This window comes from Trichoderma aggressivum (assembly GCF_033847375.1).
Source record: "Trichoderma aggressivum f. europaeum strain CBS 100526 chromosome Unknown scaffold_066, whole genome shotgun sequence".
NCBI classification, from domain to species: domain Eukaryota; kingdom Fungi; phylum Ascomycota; class Sordariomycetes; order Hypocreales; family Hypocreaceae; genus Trichoderma; species Trichoderma aggressivum.
In genome coordinates, this window is record NW_026946432.1 from 40,846 (window position 1) to 63,231 (window position 22,386).

General features: G+C 47.4%; 9 protein-coding genes across 9 annotated transcripts; 3 read left to right on the plus strand and 6 right to left on the minus strand.

Annotated features, from left to right (window-relative positions):
* Positions 1-503: 503 nt before the first annotated feature.
* On the minus strand, positions 504-1,866 carry Triagg1_10144 (uncharacterized protein; the record flags this gene model as incomplete). The annotated part of the gene is made up of 2 exons (XM_062894183.1): positions 504-1,501; positions 1,560-1,866. The coding sequence occupies 2 exons, from the start codon at positions 1,864-1,866 to the stop codon at positions 504-506; spliced, it is 1,305 nt and encodes a 434-aa protein (XP_062750884.1).
* A 739-nt stretch (positions 1,867-2,605) lies between these two features.
* On the plus strand, positions 2,606-4,386 carry Triagg1_10145 (uncharacterized protein; the record flags this gene model as incomplete). Its single annotated transcript, XM_062894184.1, has 5 exons — positions 2,606-2,965; positions 3,015-3,114; positions 3,174-3,242; positions 3,307-3,909; positions 3,962-4,386. 5 exons carry the CDS (start codon positions 2,606-2,608, stop codon positions 4,384-4,386), a joined length of 1,557 nt encoding a protein of 518 aa, XP_062750885.1.
* Positions 4,387-5,266: 880 nt separating this feature from the next.
* Positions 5,267-7,235, minus strand: Triagg1_10146 (transcriptional regulator family: Fungal Specific TF; the record flags this gene model as incomplete). Its single annotated transcript, XM_062894185.1, has 3 exons — positions 5,267-6,124; positions 6,187-6,438; positions 6,531-7,235. 3 exons carry the CDS (start codon positions 7,233-7,235, stop codon positions 5,267-5,269), a joined length of 1,815 nt encoding a protein of 604 aa, XP_062750886.1.
* A 3,816-nt stretch (positions 7,236-11,051) lies between these two features.
* Positions 11,052-12,135, plus strand: Triagg1_10147 (uncharacterized protein; the record flags this gene model as incomplete). Its single annotated transcript, XM_062894187.1, has 2 exons — positions 11,052-11,112; positions 11,165-12,135. 2 exons carry the CDS (start codon positions 11,052-11,054, stop codon positions 12,133-12,135), a joined length of 1,032 nt encoding a protein of 343 aa, XP_062750887.1.
* Positions 12,136-12,519: 384 nt separating this feature from the next.
* Triagg1_10148 (uncharacterized protein) lies at positions 12,520-13,398 on the minus strand (the record flags this gene model as incomplete). Its single annotated transcript, XM_062894188.1, has 2 exons — positions 12,520-13,290; positions 13,357-13,398. The coding sequence occupies 2 exons, from the start codon at positions 13,396-13,398 to the stop codon at positions 12,520-12,522; spliced, it is 813 nt and encodes a 270-aa protein (XP_062750888.1).
* An 826-nt stretch (positions 13,399-14,224) lies between these two features.
* Positions 14,225-15,873, plus strand: Triagg1_10149 (transcriptional regulator family: Fungal Specific TF; the record flags this gene model as incomplete). The annotated part of the gene is made up of 4 exons (XM_062894189.1): positions 14,225-14,418; positions 14,475-14,605; positions 14,659-15,188; positions 15,289-15,873. The coding sequence occupies 4 exons, from the start codon at positions 14,225-14,227 to the stop codon at positions 15,871-15,873; spliced, it is 1,440 nt and encodes a 479-aa protein (XP_062750889.1).
* Positions 15,874-15,992: 119 nt separating this feature from the next.
* Positions 15,993-17,207, minus strand: Triagg1_10150 (uncharacterized protein; the record flags this gene model as incomplete). The annotated part of the gene is made up of 2 exons (XM_062894190.1): positions 15,993-16,418; positions 16,491-17,207. The coding sequence occupies 2 exons, from the start codon at positions 17,205-17,207 to the stop codon at positions 15,993-15,995; spliced, it is 1,143 nt and encodes a 380-aa protein (XP_062750890.1).
* A 763-nt stretch (positions 17,208-17,970) lies between these two features.
* On the minus strand, positions 17,971-19,021 carry Triagg1_10151 (uncharacterized protein; the record flags this gene model as incomplete). Its single annotated transcript, XM_062894191.1, has 2 exons — positions 17,971-18,917; positions 18,964-19,021. The coding sequence occupies 2 exons, from the start codon at positions 19,019-19,021 to the stop codon at positions 17,971-17,973; spliced, it is 1,005 nt and encodes a 334-aa protein (XP_062750891.1).
* A 1,646-nt stretch (positions 19,022-20,667) lies between these two features.
* On the minus strand, positions 20,668-22,275 carry Triagg1_10152 (uncharacterized protein; the record flags this gene model as incomplete). The annotated part of the gene is made up of 1 exon (XM_062894192.1): positions 20,668-22,275. One exon carries the CDS (start codon positions 22,273-22,275, stop codon positions 20,668-20,670), a length of 1,608 nt encoding a protein of 535 aa, XP_062750892.1.
* Positions 22,276-22,386: the final 111 nt, after the last annotated feature.

The window sequence follows — 22,386 nt, forward strand, 5'->3', positions numbered from 1 at the left end:
CATAAGATATCCGCAGTGTGCAAAGGCTCAAATCATCGCAACTGTGATGTAATTACATAGCCATCACTTCTCTGCCAACAATACTTTGATTGCATTCCATAGTATCATAATTGGTAATTATACGGCTAGGCAAAAGGAGAAATCTCCCATCAACTCAGCAACTGAAACTTGGATTCATCACGATAAAAACGGCCCATTTTCTAGAAGACCATTGGGATATATAGATTCCATCACATCTAATGATAAAGGACTGATAGTTCGCTTGGATTTCATCAAGGCAAGCGATAGTTAGCATAAAGCTTTCAACCTAGATAGTCATGGAATACAAGAACTAATAGAAAGAAGGATTATAATAATAGCTAATAGAAAGAGAGATTATAGATATCTTCTAAGAATGGCCTATGATACAAAGCAATAGGGCCAATCAGGCCGTTACACCAGCCAAAAGCCCATAGCCCAACCTACCAAATCTAACAGTCAGGCTCTAACAACCCTTAGTGTCTTTAAGACCGAAGATTGAGGGCAGTGACGCCGTTCTTGGGAAGTGGAACGACATGGCTCTTCTTCTCGCCCTTGGCAGCTGGCGGAGCAAAACTAATCTCCCCATTGTACAAGTCGAAAACCCAGTAGCCAAACTTCGTCATGGTCCAACCCACAATGCATGCAGATCCAAGATAAGGGCCTTGTGCCGCAATAGTGCATGTGTCTGGGTCTGCAGTCGGGCCAAAGATGGCGCTCATGGGCCAAATGACGCCTTGCACGGGAATGTCGATGGAGATTTCCTGTCCCTTGGGATGAGCTGGCGTTTTCGGCGACGTGAAACCGACCGTCCATGTATTGGTTGGGTCGTTCTTCGCCTCGCACGGCACCTCGTAGAAACCAATCGATTCGTTCAAAAAGGCACCTGGAATTGACATGGCAAGGTTACGGTAGACGTCGTCTGGTAGGTACAGTTGGCCATCGCCCATAGACACGACACAGTCGGCGGGCTCTTCAGCGAGGTTCGTCTTGGAGTCGCCGTGTGTGATGCTCGTAAGTGACAAGTCCCAGTGAGCCGCCATAGCAGAGCCGTTAACCTTGCCTTGAACTGGAAAAGTCACGAGGTCGCCCTTGAACTTGCCCGTGTCGATGCCGCCAAACGTCACCTCTCCGTCTGGAATATCCTCGAAGCCCTCGCATGGATAATGAGGATCAAGCCACACGCTGAAACAGGCGTTTTCGTAGATCCCTTGGAGCACAAGAGATTCCAAGTAAGTTGGGTACTGCGGGAAAGTGTTTGTGATGACTCCGATCTCGTTGTTTGGTGGACTGAGGCCAAAGTTGCCGTATGGTTCGCGACTAGACGTCGTATAGCCAAATGTCTGGTTCTTGATTGCGACACCCCCCAGATGAAGGACTTCAGTGCTGTAGTCTCCATCCTCTGGGATGCCAAAAAGCTCAGAGTCAAAGTGGTATGTGCCTTTGCCGAGAGATTTAAACGAGCTTGAGGCACTAACATTGTCTTGATCGTATCATGATTAGCATGGCATTTATTCACCGGAAATTACTTGATGGCTTACATGTAGAACAGAATGATGGGATTTGAGTCTTGCAAGCCTCTGTAAAGTTACCATCGCTTGCGCTGTGAACCTCAATATCGGCAAAGTCCGTGTCGAAAGTCAGAGCCTGGATCTGTGGCGGAGTGCCCACTGCTACATCCATCATCCAAAGACCGGGACGGTACAGCGTGCTCTCGGCCCAGGTAAGGGGAAGAGTCACTGGTGCTGCAAACTTGCCGCCCGGCTTGGTAGGATGAGCCAGGACAGACATTGGTGCCAGGGCCCCGGTGGTAAGGGCCCAACCGATTTGGTTCTTGAAGTGTCTCATGTTTGAAAATGTCCAAAGAGGTGTATCAAGACTGATTTGACTTGATAACTTTATAAATTGGGGCGTCACGCAGTATTTATTGATTTACGGCCGAGATGAAATGTGCTTCACTGACCGCTAGGCTGGGCCTGACGAACTACAAATTACGAGTACAGCCTCAGCATTCGGAGAATTCCATGAATAAGGACCATAGCTAGCGTCGAGTAAGCAGATGTCTTGGCTTTACGTGAGCCAAGGTTCCCAGTGGGCACCAGCTTGTATAGATTACTTGCCTCAGAAAGGCAATTCAGAAGCCTTACTTGTAGCTTTTACCCAATGTAGGAAGAGTGCAGAAGGCGTGAGAAGGTTCCTGAAAAGGAAGTTTCCATATGCCTCTACCGATAGAGCGATGAATGTGAATAACAGGGATCGGCTTTTATACGGCGATAAATATAGCAGCAAAATAGTGAGGAGGGGGATTGCCAGATGGGGAAACTACCGAATATAGTGGGCTACGCTATGGTTTCCGAGGGGCAAAAATCTTACAATAATATCCTCAAAGGGTAATTAAACGGTACGCGTACCTATGCATTTACTGAAGTATACAGTGAGAGCTTACGGGCCGGAAGCCGCTGCACTATATGTATACACCATTTGCCAAGGAAAATATTAGTCCGGGTATTACTCAAGAAATAAGCAGTCATTATTGCTACACGGAGTAGTGTGTTTGGGGCTCGGAGCACCCCAGAGTTGATCCAAGATGAACATTTCGCTGGAGTCTCTTCAGCTTCAGTCCGCTCAATGGAGTGAACAGTTTCGGCCTCAGTCCACCCAATGGATTGTTGCCGCGCTAATCGTCTTGGGCTGCATTTACAGCTATGCTTCGTCTTCCAAGATCCCCCAGATTAACGGCAAAGGCTTCTTTGAGTTCTCTAACAAGAGAGCCATAAAACTATACCAATTCAATGCAACAAACCTGATAGGGGGCTGGTTTCGCGACCACCCGAATACGCCCGGCATGCTAAACACAGAATTTGGATCCATGGTCATTCTGCCTGGGTCCATGGCAGAAGAGCTCCGAAACGACGAGAGATTCAATCTCCGAAAGCAACTCGCAAAGGTATTATACCATCATGCGCGGATTATTTATTTATTCTTACAATGTATAGAGTTTCCCTTCTCATTTAGCAGGATTTGAAATTTTCCGTGATGACATAAATAATGAGCTTGTGAGGACCGTCATCATAAAACATTTCAATAAACAGCTCGGTATGTACCTGGACATCATATTTGGCCAATCCAATGGTAATACTGATATTATTGCATAGTTAAAATTACAAAACCTCTCGCCGAAGAAACCACCCTGGCACTGGCGGATCTTTTTACAGACGAGACAGGTATGTCCATGGCAAGATTAGCAGAGTCAACGCCGAGAAGAACACCACTGACCTTGAAATCCAGAATGGCACGACGTACCGCTTCAAGCGACAGTTCTACAGCTGGTTTCTAGAATGTCGTCTCGAGTTTTTCTCGGTCCTGAGCTTTGTAGTAATAAAGAGTGGCTACGCCTTACCGGAGGTTACGCCAACGTTATTACCAAAGCATTCCAAGGCCTTCAACGTTGGCCAACCTGGATGCGGTACATTGTAAACATCTTTGACGCAAATTGCCGAACAGCCCGTGGATACATGGCTGATATACGCAAACTATTACGAACTATTCTTGTCGAACGTCAAAGAGTAAAAGCAGAGGCCATTGCCAAGGGGAAGCCAGCACCTGAATACAATGATGCGATTGAATGGGTCGCGCAAGAGAGCAATGGACAAAAATACGACCCAGAGCTCATCCAGCTTAGTATGGCGACGTTCTCCGTTCATACAACAACTGACCTCATGACACATGTGCTGGCCGACCTTGCTTTGCATCCAGAAATCATTCAGCCACTGAGAGAGGAGGCCATATCCGTACTCAAAGAGAGCGGGTGGAAAAAGGCATCCCTTGACCAGATGGTGTTGTTGGACAGCGTCATCAAGGAGAGTCAGCGAATGAAACCGTTTACTACCGGTATGTTAAACAACCCAACTTATGCCGTCTTCAAAAACTCATCCTATCATAGTTTCAATGAGCCGCTTGGCAACGCAACGAATTGTTCTCTCTGACGGCACTGTCATTCCGAAGGGCATGGTCACAGCTGTTGACGCAAGTTCAATGTGGGATCCCAAACTCCACGACAGTCCAGACAAGTGGGATCCCTACCGATTCTACAACTTACGCAAGGGCACCAAGGAGCAGCAGAAGTACGCCACATTTGTCTCAACAGCACCAGAGCATCTTGCATTCGGCTATGGCAAATTTGCATGCCCTGGAAGGTTCTTTACAGCGAATGAGTTGAAGATTGCCTTGATCAATATTCTTCTCAAGTATGACATCAAGTTTCAAGATGGCGTCACGCCCAGGTTTATACGCTATGGGATTCAAGGCATCACAGATATGACTGTCAAGTTGAGTATCCGACGGCGGAAAGAAGAGATACCTGTGTAAAAAGAAATACAGGCGACTTTTTGGTTTCAACATGTATATAGTACGATGGCATAAACGAAAACACATAGGGTGGGTAGCTATAAAAGTCCAAAAGCTCAATGACAACAACTACTTTACTAAGCTTATTAGCAAAAGTACAAGAAATGTTTTCCAAACAAGAGCATGCTTCTGTGGCAAACGAATTTATACAAGAGGATATAGGGTAGATTTTTAAAGTAAGCAACTAAGTTATATACACGGGCCCATTTTTTGACTCGGTATAAATGTACAATTATCTGGTTCAGCAATACAATGGCTAATATATGCCACAGCTGCTAGAGATCGGTACTGGTCTGATGGGTTGGGAGATTGAAGATTACAAGGCAACGATATATGATTCGGGCACCCAGCGATATGACGCGACCAATTTCGAGACTGCGGGAAAAGCGATTGCATTAGTACTAACGCACCCTGATACTACACGAAATCAGCAAGTATATGTCAATTCGTTCAAAGTGTGTCCAAATGAAGCAATCAAAGGACTGGAGAGGCTACTGGGGAAGAAGATGGCCATCTCACGGGCATCTTCGGTAGAGTTAGCAGAAAGAGGACGGTTGATGATGGCCAAGGGTGAATGGCAGAAGGGCTATTTCAATTCAGCTACCGGGTCGACTCATGGGCCATGGGGATTTTGCGACGTTGGGGGACGCGCAACGAGATGGAATGATGTCCTGGATATACCAAAGGAAGATCTGGAAACTACACTTGAGCGAGTTCTGAAGAACAAGAAGCTTATTTAACGACACCACAAGTTATAGAGCATATAGATATGGAAGCCCAGATTCCTTAAACTGCTTCTTTGTCTTCCAATGGGCTTTACGGGATCAAATCCTGAAAGCTTTTATCCCCTGGGCTCTTGCAACTCGTTGAACCATTCTTCAGGCAAAGCTTGGCCCCCGGTGATATCCCAGTCAAACACTGGAAGGCCCCCTGTGCCAGAATATGTGGCAAATCCTTCATCATTATGCTTTGGCGAAGTAAATGCGTCCTTTGCTGGTGTTGCCCGATTGCTGTTGATGTTCTCTTGAAGCATTTCGCCGAGTCTCTTTACCGGGTCTCGATAATTCCGGACGGTATACCAGAGACTCTCTGAGTGAGTAGTCGACGTACTGAGGTCTTCCAGGAAGCTGAGAGCGGAGAGTAGCTGATCACGGACTTCAGCACCCAAATCCTCTGGCGCGTGTGAGACTGCAAGGAGCAAGACGGTAAGCGAAGAGGCTAGGAAATGGGTTGCGCAGACGTGATGCATGGGATGAAGGGTTGGCAGGCGACAAAGGTACAATAACAAGTTGAGCGAGCGACGTGCAACATTGACGGCAGTACGCGCACTCAGAGGATTCTTCTGGATTGAATCAGACGAATGCAAGGCAGGTCTGTGGATCAAGATACGCAAATCATTGGCGCGGAGATGGAGCAGTGCGCGAAGAAACAAAGACTGTTCCTCTATAGCGGCAAAATCAAGAGGTGTGTTGATAGCTGTGGCCAGGCTTTCGTCCTCAAGGGAACATGATTGAGTCTTGAATAGCCTTAAAGATGAAGGAAGCGCGTCGCTCCAGTGTTGGATTTGGAAGTCTAGGTAGGCGATTTCTTCCCAATCGCAATGTGAACCGTTGCCTTCGAAGCAGACGCGTGATGCCCGTACCCGAGATCCCATGCTTGCAAAGGCGATCATGCTACGGACATACGGTGATAAATCATCCTTGTAATGGTCAGCGATGTGAGGCGTCATATCAGACCCCAAAGTCTTTGAGGGATACTGACCGGTTTCGGCAAGGCTGGATCGATATCCGCATCCTGTATAGCAAACGGCCTGCCTGTGCTGAGGCTAAAGCGTCGGTCAAGGATATAAATATCCCAGAATAGTGCTAGTGCTCTTATGGAACCTTTGGAGTTGTGATGGATTTCGTACGAAGAATTTGCCTGGTGCAAACCGAGCTCGATACACAGACGAGCAGCAAGCCCAATCATCCGCCATGCTTGATTCTCGTCGTTCATAAGGTAGAAAGAGACGCCCTGTATTTTGTCGGATAGATTAGAAAAGTGAAAGCATTATGTAGCTGATAAATGGAAAACACAGTGAGGGGCTTGAGAGGAAAAGAACGAACCAACAGCGCCATATTCTCGATGTCTTTCAACTCGCCTAACCGTCCCATTGGGAAAACCAGCTGCTGTTGAACCTCTTCGCATATGGCCTCTCCCATTGTATGCCGACCGCCACCCTCCGCCAGCAGTGCTATCGCCAGAACGAGTTTCAATGTCTCAACGTCACCATCAGCCACGTCCTCGAGTTCTTCAACAACAGGAACAGGTGACGTCGACGAATAGTTTGCAGCTTCGTAAGCGCTATACAACGAACCAAGAATTTGCTTGACTTCGCTCATATCAACGACAGGATAGATTGTTCCTATTTCACGTTCGTAGACATCACATAGCCGAGCCGCCTCTGCACGGCCGATAAGCCACAGCAGCCTCTGTGGTGAATTTGCGAGGGAGGGCTTTTCTCGACTCTGTGTGTGACCGCAGTCTCCTCCAGTCGAGAGCGAGGTCGGTGCTGCCAGTCGGGGAGATACGGGCACCCCATGTTTCCTATTCTGCGGCACATCAAGGTAGCGCTGTAACATTTGTAAACTCGAATCAGGACTTGTGAACCGCTTGAAAGGTAGACATGAGGGTGCTTGGCGGGTGCTATTGACTGCCGTTATGGAGGGCGGTATCATGGATAAGCGTATAGGGAAATTCCAGGACGGCGAGTGCATGTTCCTGTCGGGCTCGGGGTTTGTATCGATACGAGAGTCCGGTCCAACACTCATCTGCAGTTGGATAGATACAAGGCTTGAACGCATCAAGTTGAGCTTGTCTTGCATAGCAGCTACATCGTCCTTGAGCCTCTGAATTTCACTGCTTCAAATCCTCGTCGTCAGCAACAAACAACCTCAGGACACATACCAAGATAAAAGGTTATATGATAATAGAACAACATACGTAGTAGCCTCAGAAGCTTCGGTCACTGCAGCAGATGCACTTTCGTCTCCGTAGTTGCACGGAATACCAAACTTTGAGCATCGCTCGCAGGGCCTCTGTCCAGTGCAGCGGACTTTGCGTCCTCGACATCCATCACTTGAATAGGATGGCACAATCCAAGTTAGCAAGCCAACATTACCAAGCTGTCACGTATGAACAGTACAGCGAGGAGAAGCAAGGCTTGCGTTCTCTCACCAGGCGCTGGCCACGTATTGGGCCCTCTTTGGCCGAATCCTGGCTGATCGAGCCCCCATTCGATGTTGGCTGTTTCGTCGTTCAGTCAACGTCTGTCGATGGATTCCAGCCACGGGCCTCATTGAATCGCCCACGTTTAAGTCAGTCATTCTTGCAGGCCAGCAAACTTCTAAAAGTCGCGTCTTAGTTTTTTCCCTTTCACCGGTCGGGGATGCCCGCGGTTATGCTGATGCCTATATAAACTGATCGAATAATCCGATTATTAAACAGACGCCTTGACTAATGGTCAGACGCCCACAACTTCTAATTTCACCAAGCATTACAGGCCAATTGGGGTCTAGTACACAATCCTTGAATTGATTTAGCCAGGGGCTTCGCGAAAACATTATCCCTCGCCACCTGTTCTATCGCGTTACCTCATCTCATCCGACCATATCTCAGGGTGCGAGCTCTGTGAAGCCTGAAACACTTTTCGTAATGAACCAGTCTATAGTAAACGATATCAAGTAAAATCTCAGGGTAACATGTTGGGTTATATTTACGCTGCTGTGCAATTGATCACCGGAAAAACAAAGTACGAGGATCAAGTGTCCTCAGTCGCCAGCTGATGGGAGACGCGAAGCTCCGAATATAAGATGACCCAAACGCCGAGTGTCCTCACAGCTCGTCTTCACGTTAAATCATTTCCCAGGATAGTTATCGTGTCAAAGGATTTGGTTTTGTAATTCTCTCATGGGTTCATAAATGGTCTTTGAATTAGACGACACAAGATTCGTCTCGTACGGAGCAAATGGGCACACATGTCGCCTAACTAGCCTATACGAGGGGAAGATTGGCGTAGATAAATCCCTCTGTCGCGTAAAAATAACACAAGTCTGCTTCAAGAAGTGGTACCCAGTGTCCCCGATCCTTCGCCACCCACAAGGAAGCCTTCTTGCCCGTCCTCTGAAACACAACTATGAGCTATTATCAACTCATATGATCTTCCAAGAATTATAAAGACAGACAATGTACTAGGAGCTGGTTAGAAGATTAATAGAGGTTTTTAAACAGCATGATCAGTCTTGTTTTCGCTGCGGGAGATACTGGTTAACTGTTTGTCTGGCAAAAGTCGCTACCCCTGAAGTGTATAAGCATCGGGCGTAGATTGTGATTGTTTGCATGGGAGTTGGTCAGAGGACCACACGAATGAGTAAACTACTTGTCACCTACAAGACTTATCATGACAATCCTGCACTGGAGTCGATAGCTGCAAGCGTTGACACGTCATGGGCTGGACTTGCTACTCGCTTAGAGCCTAAGCCAACGGGCCACAGTCTAAGAAATTGAGGCAAAACCCTACTTGTTTTTGCCAAGGAGCCGTTTTCTGCATCTACAATCTCATCGTGTACATCGCCCCCCTTCTGGGATGCCGACATCGACTAGAAGACGCCCGGTTACAGTCTCTTCGTGTAGGCCGATGAACATGTCCTCTGATGTCTGATGTTGGAGTAATGGCTAAGATCATCATTGGGTTATTCCTGAGACCCCATTCCATAGCCCAACAATTTTAATAAGGTGATATCGACCCACATCGTAGGTTAGAGAAATCCTACGTCCTACCGTGTCCACCAACTGTGCTTTTGTTTGCATCTTTTTCCTCCAATGGGTGTACTCCTGCCTGGCTTTATACCTTCGTTGAACCGTCGTTATGGAGCATTCAAAAGGATGATGTGCTCATCTCAGCCAGTGGTCGCCGTCCATATGCACCGTTGTTTCGAAAGGATTCGGGGGGGTAAGAGCGGAGAAAGTCGAAAATCACAACGCCGCTGAGACAGGCGATCCCACGCAGAGGCCGAGTGTGTACAATACAACGAATATACAACTAAATTGTCCACGGATATGAGATCTTTTACCCGTAAAAGCTAGTGGTGTTGCTAGTCAAGGCCTCTTTCGAATGAAAAGGGGGTAGCCTGTGCCCGAACAATGGCGTTGCGTTGCTTGTTAGAGGGCTCATCGGAGCTTTCAGGCCGGCTTTACAATCTTTCGGGCAAAAGTACGAGAAATGTCCCGTGGGATCAAGGCAGCAGAGAGCATTGCGTGGTGTGTGTCATCGTGTCTACGGCAAGTCCTGAAGCTGACTCGTTCGAAGCGGTTCTCCCACCGGGATTAGAAAAACATTCTCTACCTAGAGAGACTAACAGATGTATGCTGCTGCGGCATTTCATTTTGTAATGATTGATTTTGTAGGTGTTGTTTGTGTAAATGCGGTTTGAGACTTTGATTTACTACCCCAGATACATTAAGCATAATCGCTTGACAACGATATAATCTACCTGACTCTTGTATACTCTAATTGGAAACCGAAAGCTTGAATTAATTGGAATAATTACTGATTCCGTAGGAACAAGAGGTACAGATTGGTAAAATTGTGCCGATTGGATCCAACTACTTCTCTTCAACAGTGATGCTAATCTACTACCTACATGTATCTTACTCAGTTTTAGTGTTTTTTTAAGGAAAAAAATAGACAACGTTTCATTACGTGACGCGTACAGAAGATGATATTTTCTGACGCATGCTTTGCTTTAATAGGTATAGCCTCACGAATCGCCTCAATTAATTTGTTGTACTGTATGGCCATATTGGTTCTCTCTAACTGGTTTTTTCGCGGATAACCGTACACTCCTAGGGTGAGTAGCGGCACAGTAGCGACAACTTTGTCTCACAGTAGCGACAACCTCGTCTACAGATTCATCAATTGTTTAATATTCTTTCTGCGATTGAGTTTCATTCAACGACTCAGTCACCATCACAATTATAAAGCAAAATACTATCTGCTTCTGTTGCCGGGATTTTCTATGCTCCGATTGAAACATTTCAAAGCATACTCCTTCAGAATAGACTTCGTATGATAATTAATGATTAGTGATCTGACGTGATTAGTTATGCAGGGCTGCTGCACGCTAAGTCGCGATGATTAGTTTTTCATCCTTCAGCGCAGCGCCCGGTTGATTAGTTTTCAAGTAAACTTAACTCTTCGTGACGCAGTAAATGACTAACCCTTGAGCGTAGAAACGAATATGTCAGCCGCCTTGGCAGACATAGAAGTGAATAGTTCTGAATTCAGAGTGAAAGGCAACCAGAGTGATGCGTATCATCCCTAGTCGCGGGGTTTTGGAGAAAAGTTGCCTGCGCAGTTGTGATGTAATTTGCCCGTGGCTGGCAATAGCAATTCAATAATGGCTGAACCTAAAGCAAAGTGGCCTGACCAATTCGCTTTATACTAGTTGACACAATTGACTATATAAGTCCTCCAGATATCCAGAGAGAAAATATTATCCTCATCAACATTTCCACAACAATCACTCAACTGCAAAGAAACATTCACACTCAAGCTCAACTCATCCAACTTACTCTACATTTACAAAATGCCTGAAACAGTCCTTGTTATCGGTGGCACTGGTGCCCAGGGAGTTCCTGTCGTCAAAGGTATACTCTTAACTGTGTTTAAAAAAAATCCATCACTAATACTTGTTTGCAGCCCTTGCGTCTGACGGTAAATACGCCGTCCGCGTCCTTACCAGGACTGCTTCTTCTCCAGAAGCAAAGGAACTCGCCGCAATCCCAGGAGTCACCATCTTCGAGGGGGATAGCTACCACGAGCCCACCCTTCTGAAAGCTTTCGAGGGCGTCTCGTATCTCTTCGCCAACACCAATGGCTTTGCTATTGGAGAAAAGGCAGAGGTCTATTGGGGCACCCGCCTTTACGAACTGTCCCGCCAGTTTGGCCTGAAGCATTTCCTCTATGCCGGTCTTGAATATGCTACTAGGCTCGGAAACTACAACCCCAAGTATCGAACCGGACATTTGGATGGAAAGGGCAAGGTTGTCGACTTTATTGCAGCTCAGCCAACGAAGCCGATGGCGTGGTCTGTCTTGACCTCGTGCCTCTATATCGAAGGTCTGTCGGAACTCCTTCGACCTTTCCCCAACCCGAGCGACCCTGAGACAATGGTCTTTGCTCTACCCATTGGAAACGCAAAAATGCCACTCATCTATCTCGAAGATTATGGATCTTACGCTCGATGGCTGTTTGACCACCCGGAGCGCAGCAACGGCCTTGAACTCCATGTCGGCACTGAAGATGTCGCATGGAAGGATGTTGCCGCAGCGTTTACAGAAGTTACCGGCAAAAAGGCGATTTACAAGGATGTCAGCTTGGACGAATACTTTAGCTTGGGAATCTTCCCCGAGCCAGATGCCATCGTTGGCCGTGCTGCCGGTGGTGGCAACGATTCCACCCTGTTTACGTTCCGCCAGAACTTTTCGGGCTTCTGGAACACCTGGAAGGATGAGCTGACCAAGAGGGACTATGCTCTGTTGGATGACATTTTGCCCAACAGAGTCAAGTCGGTGAAGGAATGGATGATCAAGGCTGGCTATACCGGAGAGCCTGCGTCGGTGTTGAAGGATTATCGTGATAAGGATTTCTTTGCCAAGGGCAAGCAGTAGGCACAATGAGCTTTTGTAACAAGTTGGATTTTATAGTTGCTATAGACTTGAATTGATGTTTTGATACAAAGAGAGGGTCCTAATCTTGAAGAGTTTACTGAGCATATATTAACTGACAAGTCTTGTCCATAAGTTTTTGCAACGCAACAATCAAAGGTCTATTGCCCAGGTTCTTCATCACTGGAAGAAATTGGGAGTGTTGCGAGAGTACGAGGGCTAGGCCGCATCGAGTTTCGCCTTTTCATAAGAATAAAGCCGAAAGCTTGAAAGAGATTATACTCGGACAGCCTCGACCGGCACGCGCTAATACTCATTGCCTCAGCCCCGGAACATGCGGGAGTTGTCAATCTCTAGTCGTAACGAATTATATTTTCTCTTTCATCTTTACAACCACTGTTGGTTACCAAAATGCGACACAAATCCTCCGGCATCCTTCTCAATAGTGGCATTATGCACAACCTTGAGCACGTCTGTGACTGCTTCCGAGGGCGGTACAGGCCCAGTGAAGTTGGGCTGATACGTTTGAAACGCTGCTGCCATGGCCATGAGATTGTTTTGCTGCTTTTCGTTTGGATTGGGCAAGTGGCCTGTGTCGACTGACCCCGGGCATACAGCCAGAAAAAGGATTCCTTCATCCACATACTGCGCTTGGAATTTCGTAATGAGCGTGTTCAGAGCCCCTTTGCTGACGGTGTAAGGGTAACCGAGAGTCAGCTTCCACTTGGTGGTCATGGTTGGCTCGGCCATGCCTGACGAGATGGCAATGACCTTTTTCGCAGTGCCTTTCCGGACAAGCGGAACAACAAGATTGAACAGATGCGCGTTACCAACAACGTTTATGCGAAATAGGTCCAACATGTCTTCTTCTAGCAGCTTGGGGTCCGCCAAGCCCAGATCCTGGACACTGTCCAGGCCGGACCAGTCCGAGATCTTGCCTGCGTTGGCAATCACGTAGTCAAGCGTACCATTGGTTATCTCGGATACGATGGCGACAGCGGCTTCAAGGTCTTTGAAATTGGTCATGTCGGCCTGGACAACAGTGATATTGGAGGCAGTAATCTCCGCGGCTATCTTCCTCTCTGTGGCCTCTTTGTCGCGGACCAGAGCAATAACAATGTTATCGGGATTAGCGGATAGCTGTCGAACGAATTCAAACTTCAAGAATAGTAGGATACTGTCAGTTGATGCTTTAGATAATTGTAGATGTCTGCAGATACATACTCCAATGCCTCGCGAGGCGCCAGTAACAAGATAAGAGGCCATGTCGACGGCTATTTACGAGAGCTAGTGAGAGATACGTGCTTCAGCTACAATCAATCTAGCTCTATTGATCGTTGTGGTCCTCTATACGTGGAATATGAACGGGAAACCATCGCGTTTTATACATTGTCAAGACATTGCATGATCCGTAGCTTTGACACTGATTGTTTGGCAGTGGTAAAATATCTAGCCCCTTCTACGGAGATGCATGGAGTTTCAACCCCCTAGAATAGACAACATTCTCGCGGATAGTTGCTAGACGGCGGAGTTGCAAGGCCTTTGCTTCAGTTGCATGGGTATCTTAAACTCAGGCATCAGTTGCAAATCCCCCGCCGAAGACAAAGTGGAATATCAAAGCTCGTGAAAAGTTGCCCTGGTGGATTCGGCTGGTTCCGATCCAGCTCCTTGATTGGTCTTCTACCTAAGATCGACTGGAGGGGGCTTCATCGGGTTTATGCTAAGCCCGGGGAAGCCCGAGGCCGCCCTTCTCGATTGAGCTGACCAAGAACCAAACTTGTCGGAGTTTCACTATCTACTGCTCTCTTCTGCGCATACCTTCTCTTCCGCTTAAACCTCCGCTTCGCAAAAAGTTGGCTCACGTATTCCAGCCACACTCAAAGTAATATGGCGTCGTATGCAACTGACCAGCTGAAAAAGACTGGAAGAGGATGTTGGACTTGCAAAGGCAGGTAAAGCTTCAACCCTTTCATTAGTGCTTTACAATGGATATACTGACAGGAGACCCCGAATGGAACCAACGTGCAGATCGCCATGTTGCCTGCGACCGCCAAGTCCCCAGTTGTTCAAAATGCATCAGGTCTAACAGGCAATGTTTGGGCTATGGCGTGCGACTATCATGGCCACGGACCAGCGATTCCAAAAGAGCCATGGTAGCCATGTCAAGCTCGCGCTCTCTCCCAGCACAAGGACTCGCAAATCGCGGCTCGACATTGATGTTGATGCACACGTCCTCCAGAGACGTCGACATGTATCACCATCTTCGAAAGCTGCGAAATGTCAAAAGTAAGTTTCTTTCCACAATTGTAGTTGGTCAATAACATCGTAAGAGTTCAAAGCAGATTGAGAGCTAACCTGACACCATTTCGCGGCTCAGATGAGAGACAGCCGGTCCGCTTCGTCTTCCCTCCACCACCTCTGCCCTGGTCTCCAGGCAATCCCGACTCCAACGCTCTGGAACTAGTAGACTATTGTAAGCATATTGCTTCTCAAAATCCACTCGGCACTGACTCTCTCTTTGTGCAGTTGCCAATGTGTCTTACTCCACGCTGTCCGTCTTGGGGATTGATGCCCGTCGTCTACGGAATCTCTTGCTTCGCATGACTGTTTCCAGCGGCACTCTCCCCACCTTCGCGCTCAGATCATCACTTCTGGCCGTATCTTCGCTGCATCGTGACGGTCTGCGGGACTTGGCTTTCCGGTACAAGATCGCTGCCATCAACGCCCTGGCCGAGTCGGCCAAATCTGGACACCCTCCAGGTGCCTTGGAGTCTGCACAGCATGCTGCTACCTGCATGCTCTTGGCCACTTTTGAGACCCAGCACCACTCCGAGTCTTCAGGACAATGGGTGCTTTATGTTGACAGTGCCAAGCACATCGTCCAGACTACGGGTCTTGACCAACGGTCAGATCAAGCCGAACTCAATCCTCTTCTAGATTGGATTTACTATTTGGACGTCATGTCGTGGTTTGTCATGCGGCATTGGCGCCATCCTTCCACATTGCCACATTCGACTACGGACAAGATTTCTCTGAGTCGTGGAAAATCTCCCTTGGTAAGTACAGCCGAGCACAACAGGCACATTCATCACACAACATACACAATCGGGAGCATCAAGGTGGCCTGGGCTAACTGACTCTCGTCTGCTGCAATAGTTACTGAATCGCCACACCTCAATTCGCACAGTTTTGGAACCTATTGCCGCCGTATGCGATATTCTCGTAGAGCCCCATGATCCCCGAGCTCAGGCTATTGAGTACCAAAGTCGACTTTGCTCACTAGAGAGTACACTTATCAATGACTCTGTGGCTAAGACCACTACACCAGGATCAGACGAGGGAGAAGACATTATAGTAGCAGAGCTTTATCAGCTCGCAACCCTCGTCTACCTTTTGAACGGATCGTCAAGTTCTCGTATTCCAGATCATCAGCTCGACGGCTTGATCGATCGCGGATTTTGCCTTATCAGAAAGCTTAGAACGTGCGAGCGATGTTTTCCGCTTCTGATACTTGGTTCTGAAGCACGCACTGATGAGGAACGAATGCTCTTACTCGAACTGATCCATAAGACTGGGGCAAAACACAACGAGAGCAGCCTCATGCGTGTAAGGGCGGGTCTTGAAATGGTGTGGTCGCAACGAGACCTTGAAGCCGATGAAGATGAATACAGCGAGCTAAGCTACCTCCACAGACTGGACACTGTCATCGGCTCCTCATGTACACTGCCATTCATTTCATAAACATGGAAATTATAGTCAGACCTCGAAAGGAAAGTCTTTATTATCCATTGAGCGATGGTATTTAGATGGTAGCAGCTAGTATCAGGAATAAAGCAAACCCATTGGCCGTCTCCAAACAACTAAGCAAACCCCATGGGAATAACAGGCGAAAATCCTGTTCTCAGCTGCTCAATCTTAGCAAGTTCATTAGGACCAATCCTTGGCGCAGCTTCACCCTCAGTTGCCTTTGCTCGGATATAGAGTCCCTTAGGGTAGAAAACCTCAAACTCAACAGGCACATCCCACTTCCACACATCGGACCGGTCTCGGAAATAGTAGGGCCGTCCGTCTTGTTCAATGACATCAAATGATTCGCGCAAGTCAATGGCCAGAGCTGTGCGGAACTGGCCCTCGGAAGTGACAGCAACAGAGCAATGCCACGGGGTCATGGATGAGCCGTCCGGCTGAGGAATCAGAGGGAACGATAGCTTGTTGTTACCCGTGGATCGATGGATAGACAGACGAATGTGGTCAGGAAAGTTGTCATCAATAATAGCGGCATAGGCCTAGGTTGTGAATGTTAGTTTACAAGTTACGCAACGTAACTAACGCAGGGTGACCCCAAATAGACATCTCACCTTGCCACGGGTAATCAAGTCGCTGGCAACTCGCTCAACGGTTTGCTTGTACTCTTCCTCGGTGGTATCATTAGCCGTTACAGGGCTGTATCGTAAATCCCTGTTCAGGAGTTTGATGTAACCGTTATATGTGAGCTTGATATCTGGATCGTTGGCGATTGCTTCACGAGCATCGAATCCCTTGGGCGTGTACTTTTCCACGAGCATCCTGCGGGATTCATCGACGCGGCCGACATACTCCTCCTTGGTCACCTGGATGCTGTCGCTGATGCCAACCAAGTTCATGATTCGCATAAACTTGAGACGGTCATAACCCTTCGCCTCAGCCATGCGTCGCACATTCAAGCCGTATTCAAAAATCTCCTCGCTCGACATACCCATGAGGTCACTATAGACAAGTCCATCTGAAATAATCGTCACGTAAGCTCCAGGGGCGTAAACTTCTTGGATATCTTTGCAGACATTCTGGAGACGGCCAAGGGCTAGCTCCTCGCCCAAGTCAGGTAAAGCTCCCAGAACCTTTTCCGCCTTGTTGACGCTCTTCCAGGGGAATCCGGGAAGGACAAGCTCAATAGGTGCATTGCCGTCAACGTATTTTTGAACACGCGGAACGAACTTTGCACGACCTAACCATTGCTCGCCTTGAGCGTTCTCTTCATTATGGCCGTATCCTTGGATGATGGTCAAAATTCGAGATGTCATATCCAGGTCTGGCATCTTTGCAAGGAGGCTATTTCTTGCCGCAGCCTCCAGTATCAGAATAACACTGAACAGACCATTTATGGTTGTATATATATAAGAATTATACGATCAATTATTTAAGACGACACATGTTTGCCGCTAGTGTTGTGAGAATAGAAGATTAGCCCGATGGGGTCCTTGAGAGAGATGTAAAAAGCCTTACATTGGACGTAGAAGGGGGTGCCTGATGAGGCATTTTATAGCTAATGGCTTGGCTGCTGACTACGCTGCTATTTGCTTATTATAGCGACCCGAAGCTGCAAACCCCAGTACTGAATAAGGCCATCGCGAGTTAGACTGACCATCGTACGATGTAACCTGGATCCTAGAATATCCATGTTTCGCAACTAACGTATGTAGTATGCGAACTTCCAAACTCCAGAAATCACCATATTTATTCAAGCAATACATAGTACCATTTAACAAGTTAAACAATCAGTCTGCCCCATACTGATGCTGTTTAAAACCCGATGCCCTGCTTTAGTCGGCGTCTCGTCCCGCGGATTTTCAATAGTCTGCTTGTGGCTCTCGCCCAAGTTCCAGCCCTACAGGCGGTGTGCATCCAGCTGTGAGGAGCATGCAGATCCACCATAAGCACATAAAACCCCAAACACTTTCTGAAGTTGAAACATGATATTAGTCCATACGGTAGGAACAACAGCAACTCTGTTTGTATAGAAACTTGTTGTCATATACATGACTAAGATACAAGCGACATGATTATTCAAGAGAGTCCAAGTCATTTTTGAACAAGCTCAAAGTCTTTGAGCAGTGGTGCGCCTTTGCCTGTATAGCCCGTCTTCACCATCCACTCTTCCACACTTTTAAATCGCGTTGGCAAGACCCGACTCAACACCTCATCATCCCCCTTCCATAGCTCGTCCTTCCAACTGTTCCAGAGACCAGAAAAGTTCTTTCGAACAGTGAGTAGGGTATTGCCTGAGGATGCACCAGAAGCCCCCATTTTGGCATCGGGATCTGGGAAAACGGGAAGGCGAAAATATTCATCCAGCGAAACATCCTTGTACACTGATTTCTTCCCCGTAACCTTGGAGAACACTGCAGCGAGCTCATCACCGGTGACGGCTTCTGTCACGACATTCAGGTTCAGCCCGTTGCTTTGTGATGGGTTGTCGAGTGCCCATCGGACATAGGCCGCATTATCATCGAGGGATATCATTGGGCATCTGCCCCGTCCAAGAGGTAAAGCAAACACATGCGTGTCATTGTTTGGATCATATATCGGCAGCAGAAACTCCGAGAGACTTTCCATGTATAAGCAAGACGTTATAATTGACCAGGCCATAGGGCTTGTCGGCTGCGCAGAAATGAATTCGGTAATTTTAGCCTTTCCGTCACAGTGTCCCACCTTGTATTTTTCGTTGAAGTTGCCAAGTTTGGATACATAAGGGAGGCTGGCGTAAACAAAGTGCTTGACACCGAATTCTCGGGCCAGCTCATACAAGCGAATGTCCCAGTACACCTCGGCCATTTCACCAAGTACGGACCCATTAGTATTGGCAAACACACAATCAACGTCGGGGAGGATGTTGCGGAGCGTCGATTCATCATAGCAGTTCCCTTCCACGATTGTAACTCCGGGCAGCTTTGCAAGCATCTGGGCTTCTGAAGCAGCCGCGTTCCTTGTTATAACTCGTACGGCATATTTGCGATCCAAAGTCAATGCTTTCATGCGTTAATGCGCTGTCACCAAATGAATGACGATACGTACCTTTAACGACAGGGACTCCCTGGGTTCCAGTTCCGCCAATGATGAGGACAGTCTCCATTGCTGGTATAGATTTGAGCTGAGAATGAATCTGAAACGGTAAATGTTTGAACAAAAGGATTGAGGCCTGGGAGACTATTGAGACTGGTATTTTAACGGGAAATGGCGAATATTTATGTTGGGAGAAAAGACTACGGTTAACATCACGAGCACCCAATCAGTTACTAAGCAGACCTCCGTATTATGACAACTCTTCTGATAATGGTCAGAAATCCTTCAGCAGTTGTCAGAAAAGATGTGTGAGTTGCGTTACATTATATTCCCAACTCTGACAAATGGAAAGCAAAAACGGCCGATTTATTTGCAATTCACCAGAAGCCCTTGGTTGTACACTTTTGATATACTATCGAGGCACTCAATTTCTACACCTTGAACACCTATATCCACACATCAGTAAACTAGATTAGGAAGGTACGCTCGGCATGGTCATTGTTTTGAAGATACAAATTATCCTCTTTTCAATACCTACCACTGCCAATGGACTTGATCCAACTGGATGGTCTTAAGCTAAATAGCGTGCTGCTACCTACCCAAACCTTACCTTGGCTGAAGGTTTGTGTATATTTTTTTACTAATAATTTTCATAAACATTCAGACCCTGTTATTTGCTCAACGTAGTTTAATAACGTGTGTATTTTGACTTTTGATGCGCGGAAATCGAATGCCTCGCCATTCTCCGCACGCTATGTTCATTCGGGCTTCATTCTACCCCTGCACTTTCCTATTCAGAAACATGTGTTGGGTTATTGTTAATCACTCTTACATTATACTTCAATTCGGACAAATGAAAAGAAGAAACGACCGATTTATTTGCAATCAACCGGAAACCTTTGGTTGTGGACATTGGGTCTACTATCCGTATGTTCTGTTCATTTGACTTCATCCTACCCCTTGCACTTTCCTATTGAGAAACCTGTTTCGCATCATTGTCAATTGTCTTTACATTCAAGTCAATAGACATATTTCAAAGCACGGATAGAAGAAATAGGCCGTCCCCATCCGAGCACTCACTTTATCTCTCAACATTAACTCGATATACTTATCCCTCCTCTTCTCATACCTACCTAGATACTCACCCAAGAAACGACATAGGATATTTGAAGTTGTTGTTGCTATTTGCTGGTTGTCGGCGCTTATGGTAGGGACATACCCTAAACCTAGGCACTCGCATCGCATTTCTTGGTTTAACAAAAGACAAGAATCGATAGAGAAAGATGTAAAAGCCTAGACTTCTGAAAAACTCTGGTGAATAAATGCCTTGCAAGTGAATGGTGGAGAAGAGTAAGTATGCAGTAAAAACTGCGGATGGGTTGAATCCACAAACAGCCAGCTTTTCTGGTTATCCTGTTGACGACTCGCCTCAAAGTAGCGCGTTTTCATTGTCGCATCTGACAACATCAAAGCTCATTGCAATAAAGACAATCACCGGCCTATTAGTGATTTATAAGTAAACTGCCTGGCACAGCAATAATCCCCCATAAAAGCTCCAAATTAAACATGGTTAATTTTTAAGTTGGGCGGCTTCGCGGAGCTATATTAGACTGTGGGCCAAGACGGGAGCTAAAGACGGGAGTTGGCTGTGTGATCCATTCCATGAAGCTCCTCAGCCGCCATTCACCAAATTTGTTCAACATTACAATTATCTAGTTATTCATCCGGATCAGGCGAAAGCACTCTGACTCTCTTGTCTCCGCCGTCAACACTCCTCATCATGTCCAGTCGCTTCCGCTTCCTGCCATCCTCCTCTTCCCGCATCCTGTCTCGGATGGGATCCCACGCTTCATCTGCAAGAGCATCTGCTGCACTCGGACGATCTTGTGGCTTCCATGCCAGCATTTGCCGTAAAAGCTTGACCAGCGGTTCCTTGATCAGTCCCCTTTTAAACTGGGTATCCAATGTTATCTTCAAGCCGCCATAGGTCTGTTTTGTAATCTTCATGTTCTTTGGAGGGAAGGTAAAAGCAAAGAGCCATGAGGCCGCAAGTGCCCAAATGTCCAGTTTGGTCTCGTCCAAATCACCATTCTGCTCACCCTGGCTACTCCAGACCTCGGGCGCTACGCAAACGCTCGGGTCTGGCTTCTTCTTTCGTTTTCGCATGTTGAGAGAAATCACTGCTCTCCTAGGAGGGGATTGGTCCTCTGTTGCGGATTCGGGTTCCGTAAAGATGAGCAGTGACTCTGGCAAAATGTCTCCGTGGGTCATGTTTTGCTGGTGTAGCTCGGCCAGCCCCAATAAAGTCTGATAAAACAAGGCAAGGCGTTTCTCAAATTCGAGATTCACCCATGGCATATCGCGAAAATTATTGTTGGCCAGAGGCATGGAATAGAATGTCCGCTCACAGCTATCGTCATCGGCTTTCTCGAGCCGATTGGAAAAGCACGGAGGGGAAATGTCATGTTCACACCACACATCTATGATACCGAGCACGCCCTTTTCTCTCTTCTTGTCGTACTGATGAGCAACCTGGAGTCGGTTGCTAGTGTATGGCAGTAGTGCCGTTTTGCTGTCTAGTTGTTTGACGGCGACTGGTTCTCCAGTGTAGATGTTGACACCTGAGGTGGTTGATGTGTCGGGTATCTTGTTGTGTAGCCAGATGTTCCAAGAGGTCTTGGAGTGTGTCATGGGGGCGGCGTTGAGTGCTGGTGAAGGGTAAAGTCCACGATAACCGCTTGGATGTGTTTTGATCTTGCCCTCGTCCTGACCTTGGGCGATGAATTCAAGAACAAAACGATAATCGCCGAACCGAATAAAATTCTGGCTCCGCCGCATGACGCAGCTTTGAATCTTGCACAAAGCCAACCCCAAATCCGTCTGATCCATATCGCCATGCTCATAGGTGACGGGCCGAATGGATGTTGTCTTGAGCATCATCACGCCAGATTTTGCGTGAAACTGAATGAAGGCGTGTAAATCTTTGATGAATTGACGCGCCAAAGTGGCACTGAGCGATCCATCTGGCGGACACAGCAGAATGTCTGGCTTGAGATGGTCCAGTTTCCGCTCAACGATTGCCGTGGGTGGACCGGCGCCTATTCGCCAGACGTCTTCGAAGACATGGTTGCCGGGTGATGATGATGGCGGTATTGACAGCTCGTAACCAATTGCTTTCCCGTGGATTTTAAGGGATGAAGGTGACAGTTCAGACCGGATATTGTCCAGGAGATGAGCGGCTGCTGTGTTGGCGGCTGAGAAGCGTGCAAAAGTCACGGCTTCAGTGCGAGGCGCCTGTTGCGCTTCTGATGCTTCGCCCGACATGAGGATTTTTGTCGTCGATGCCACTGCAACAGGTACTTTGATGGTCTATGAGATGGGTATCGTGAGGGAGGTATCATGCGTGATGGCGTGGAGAGAAGTTGTGATGAGTTG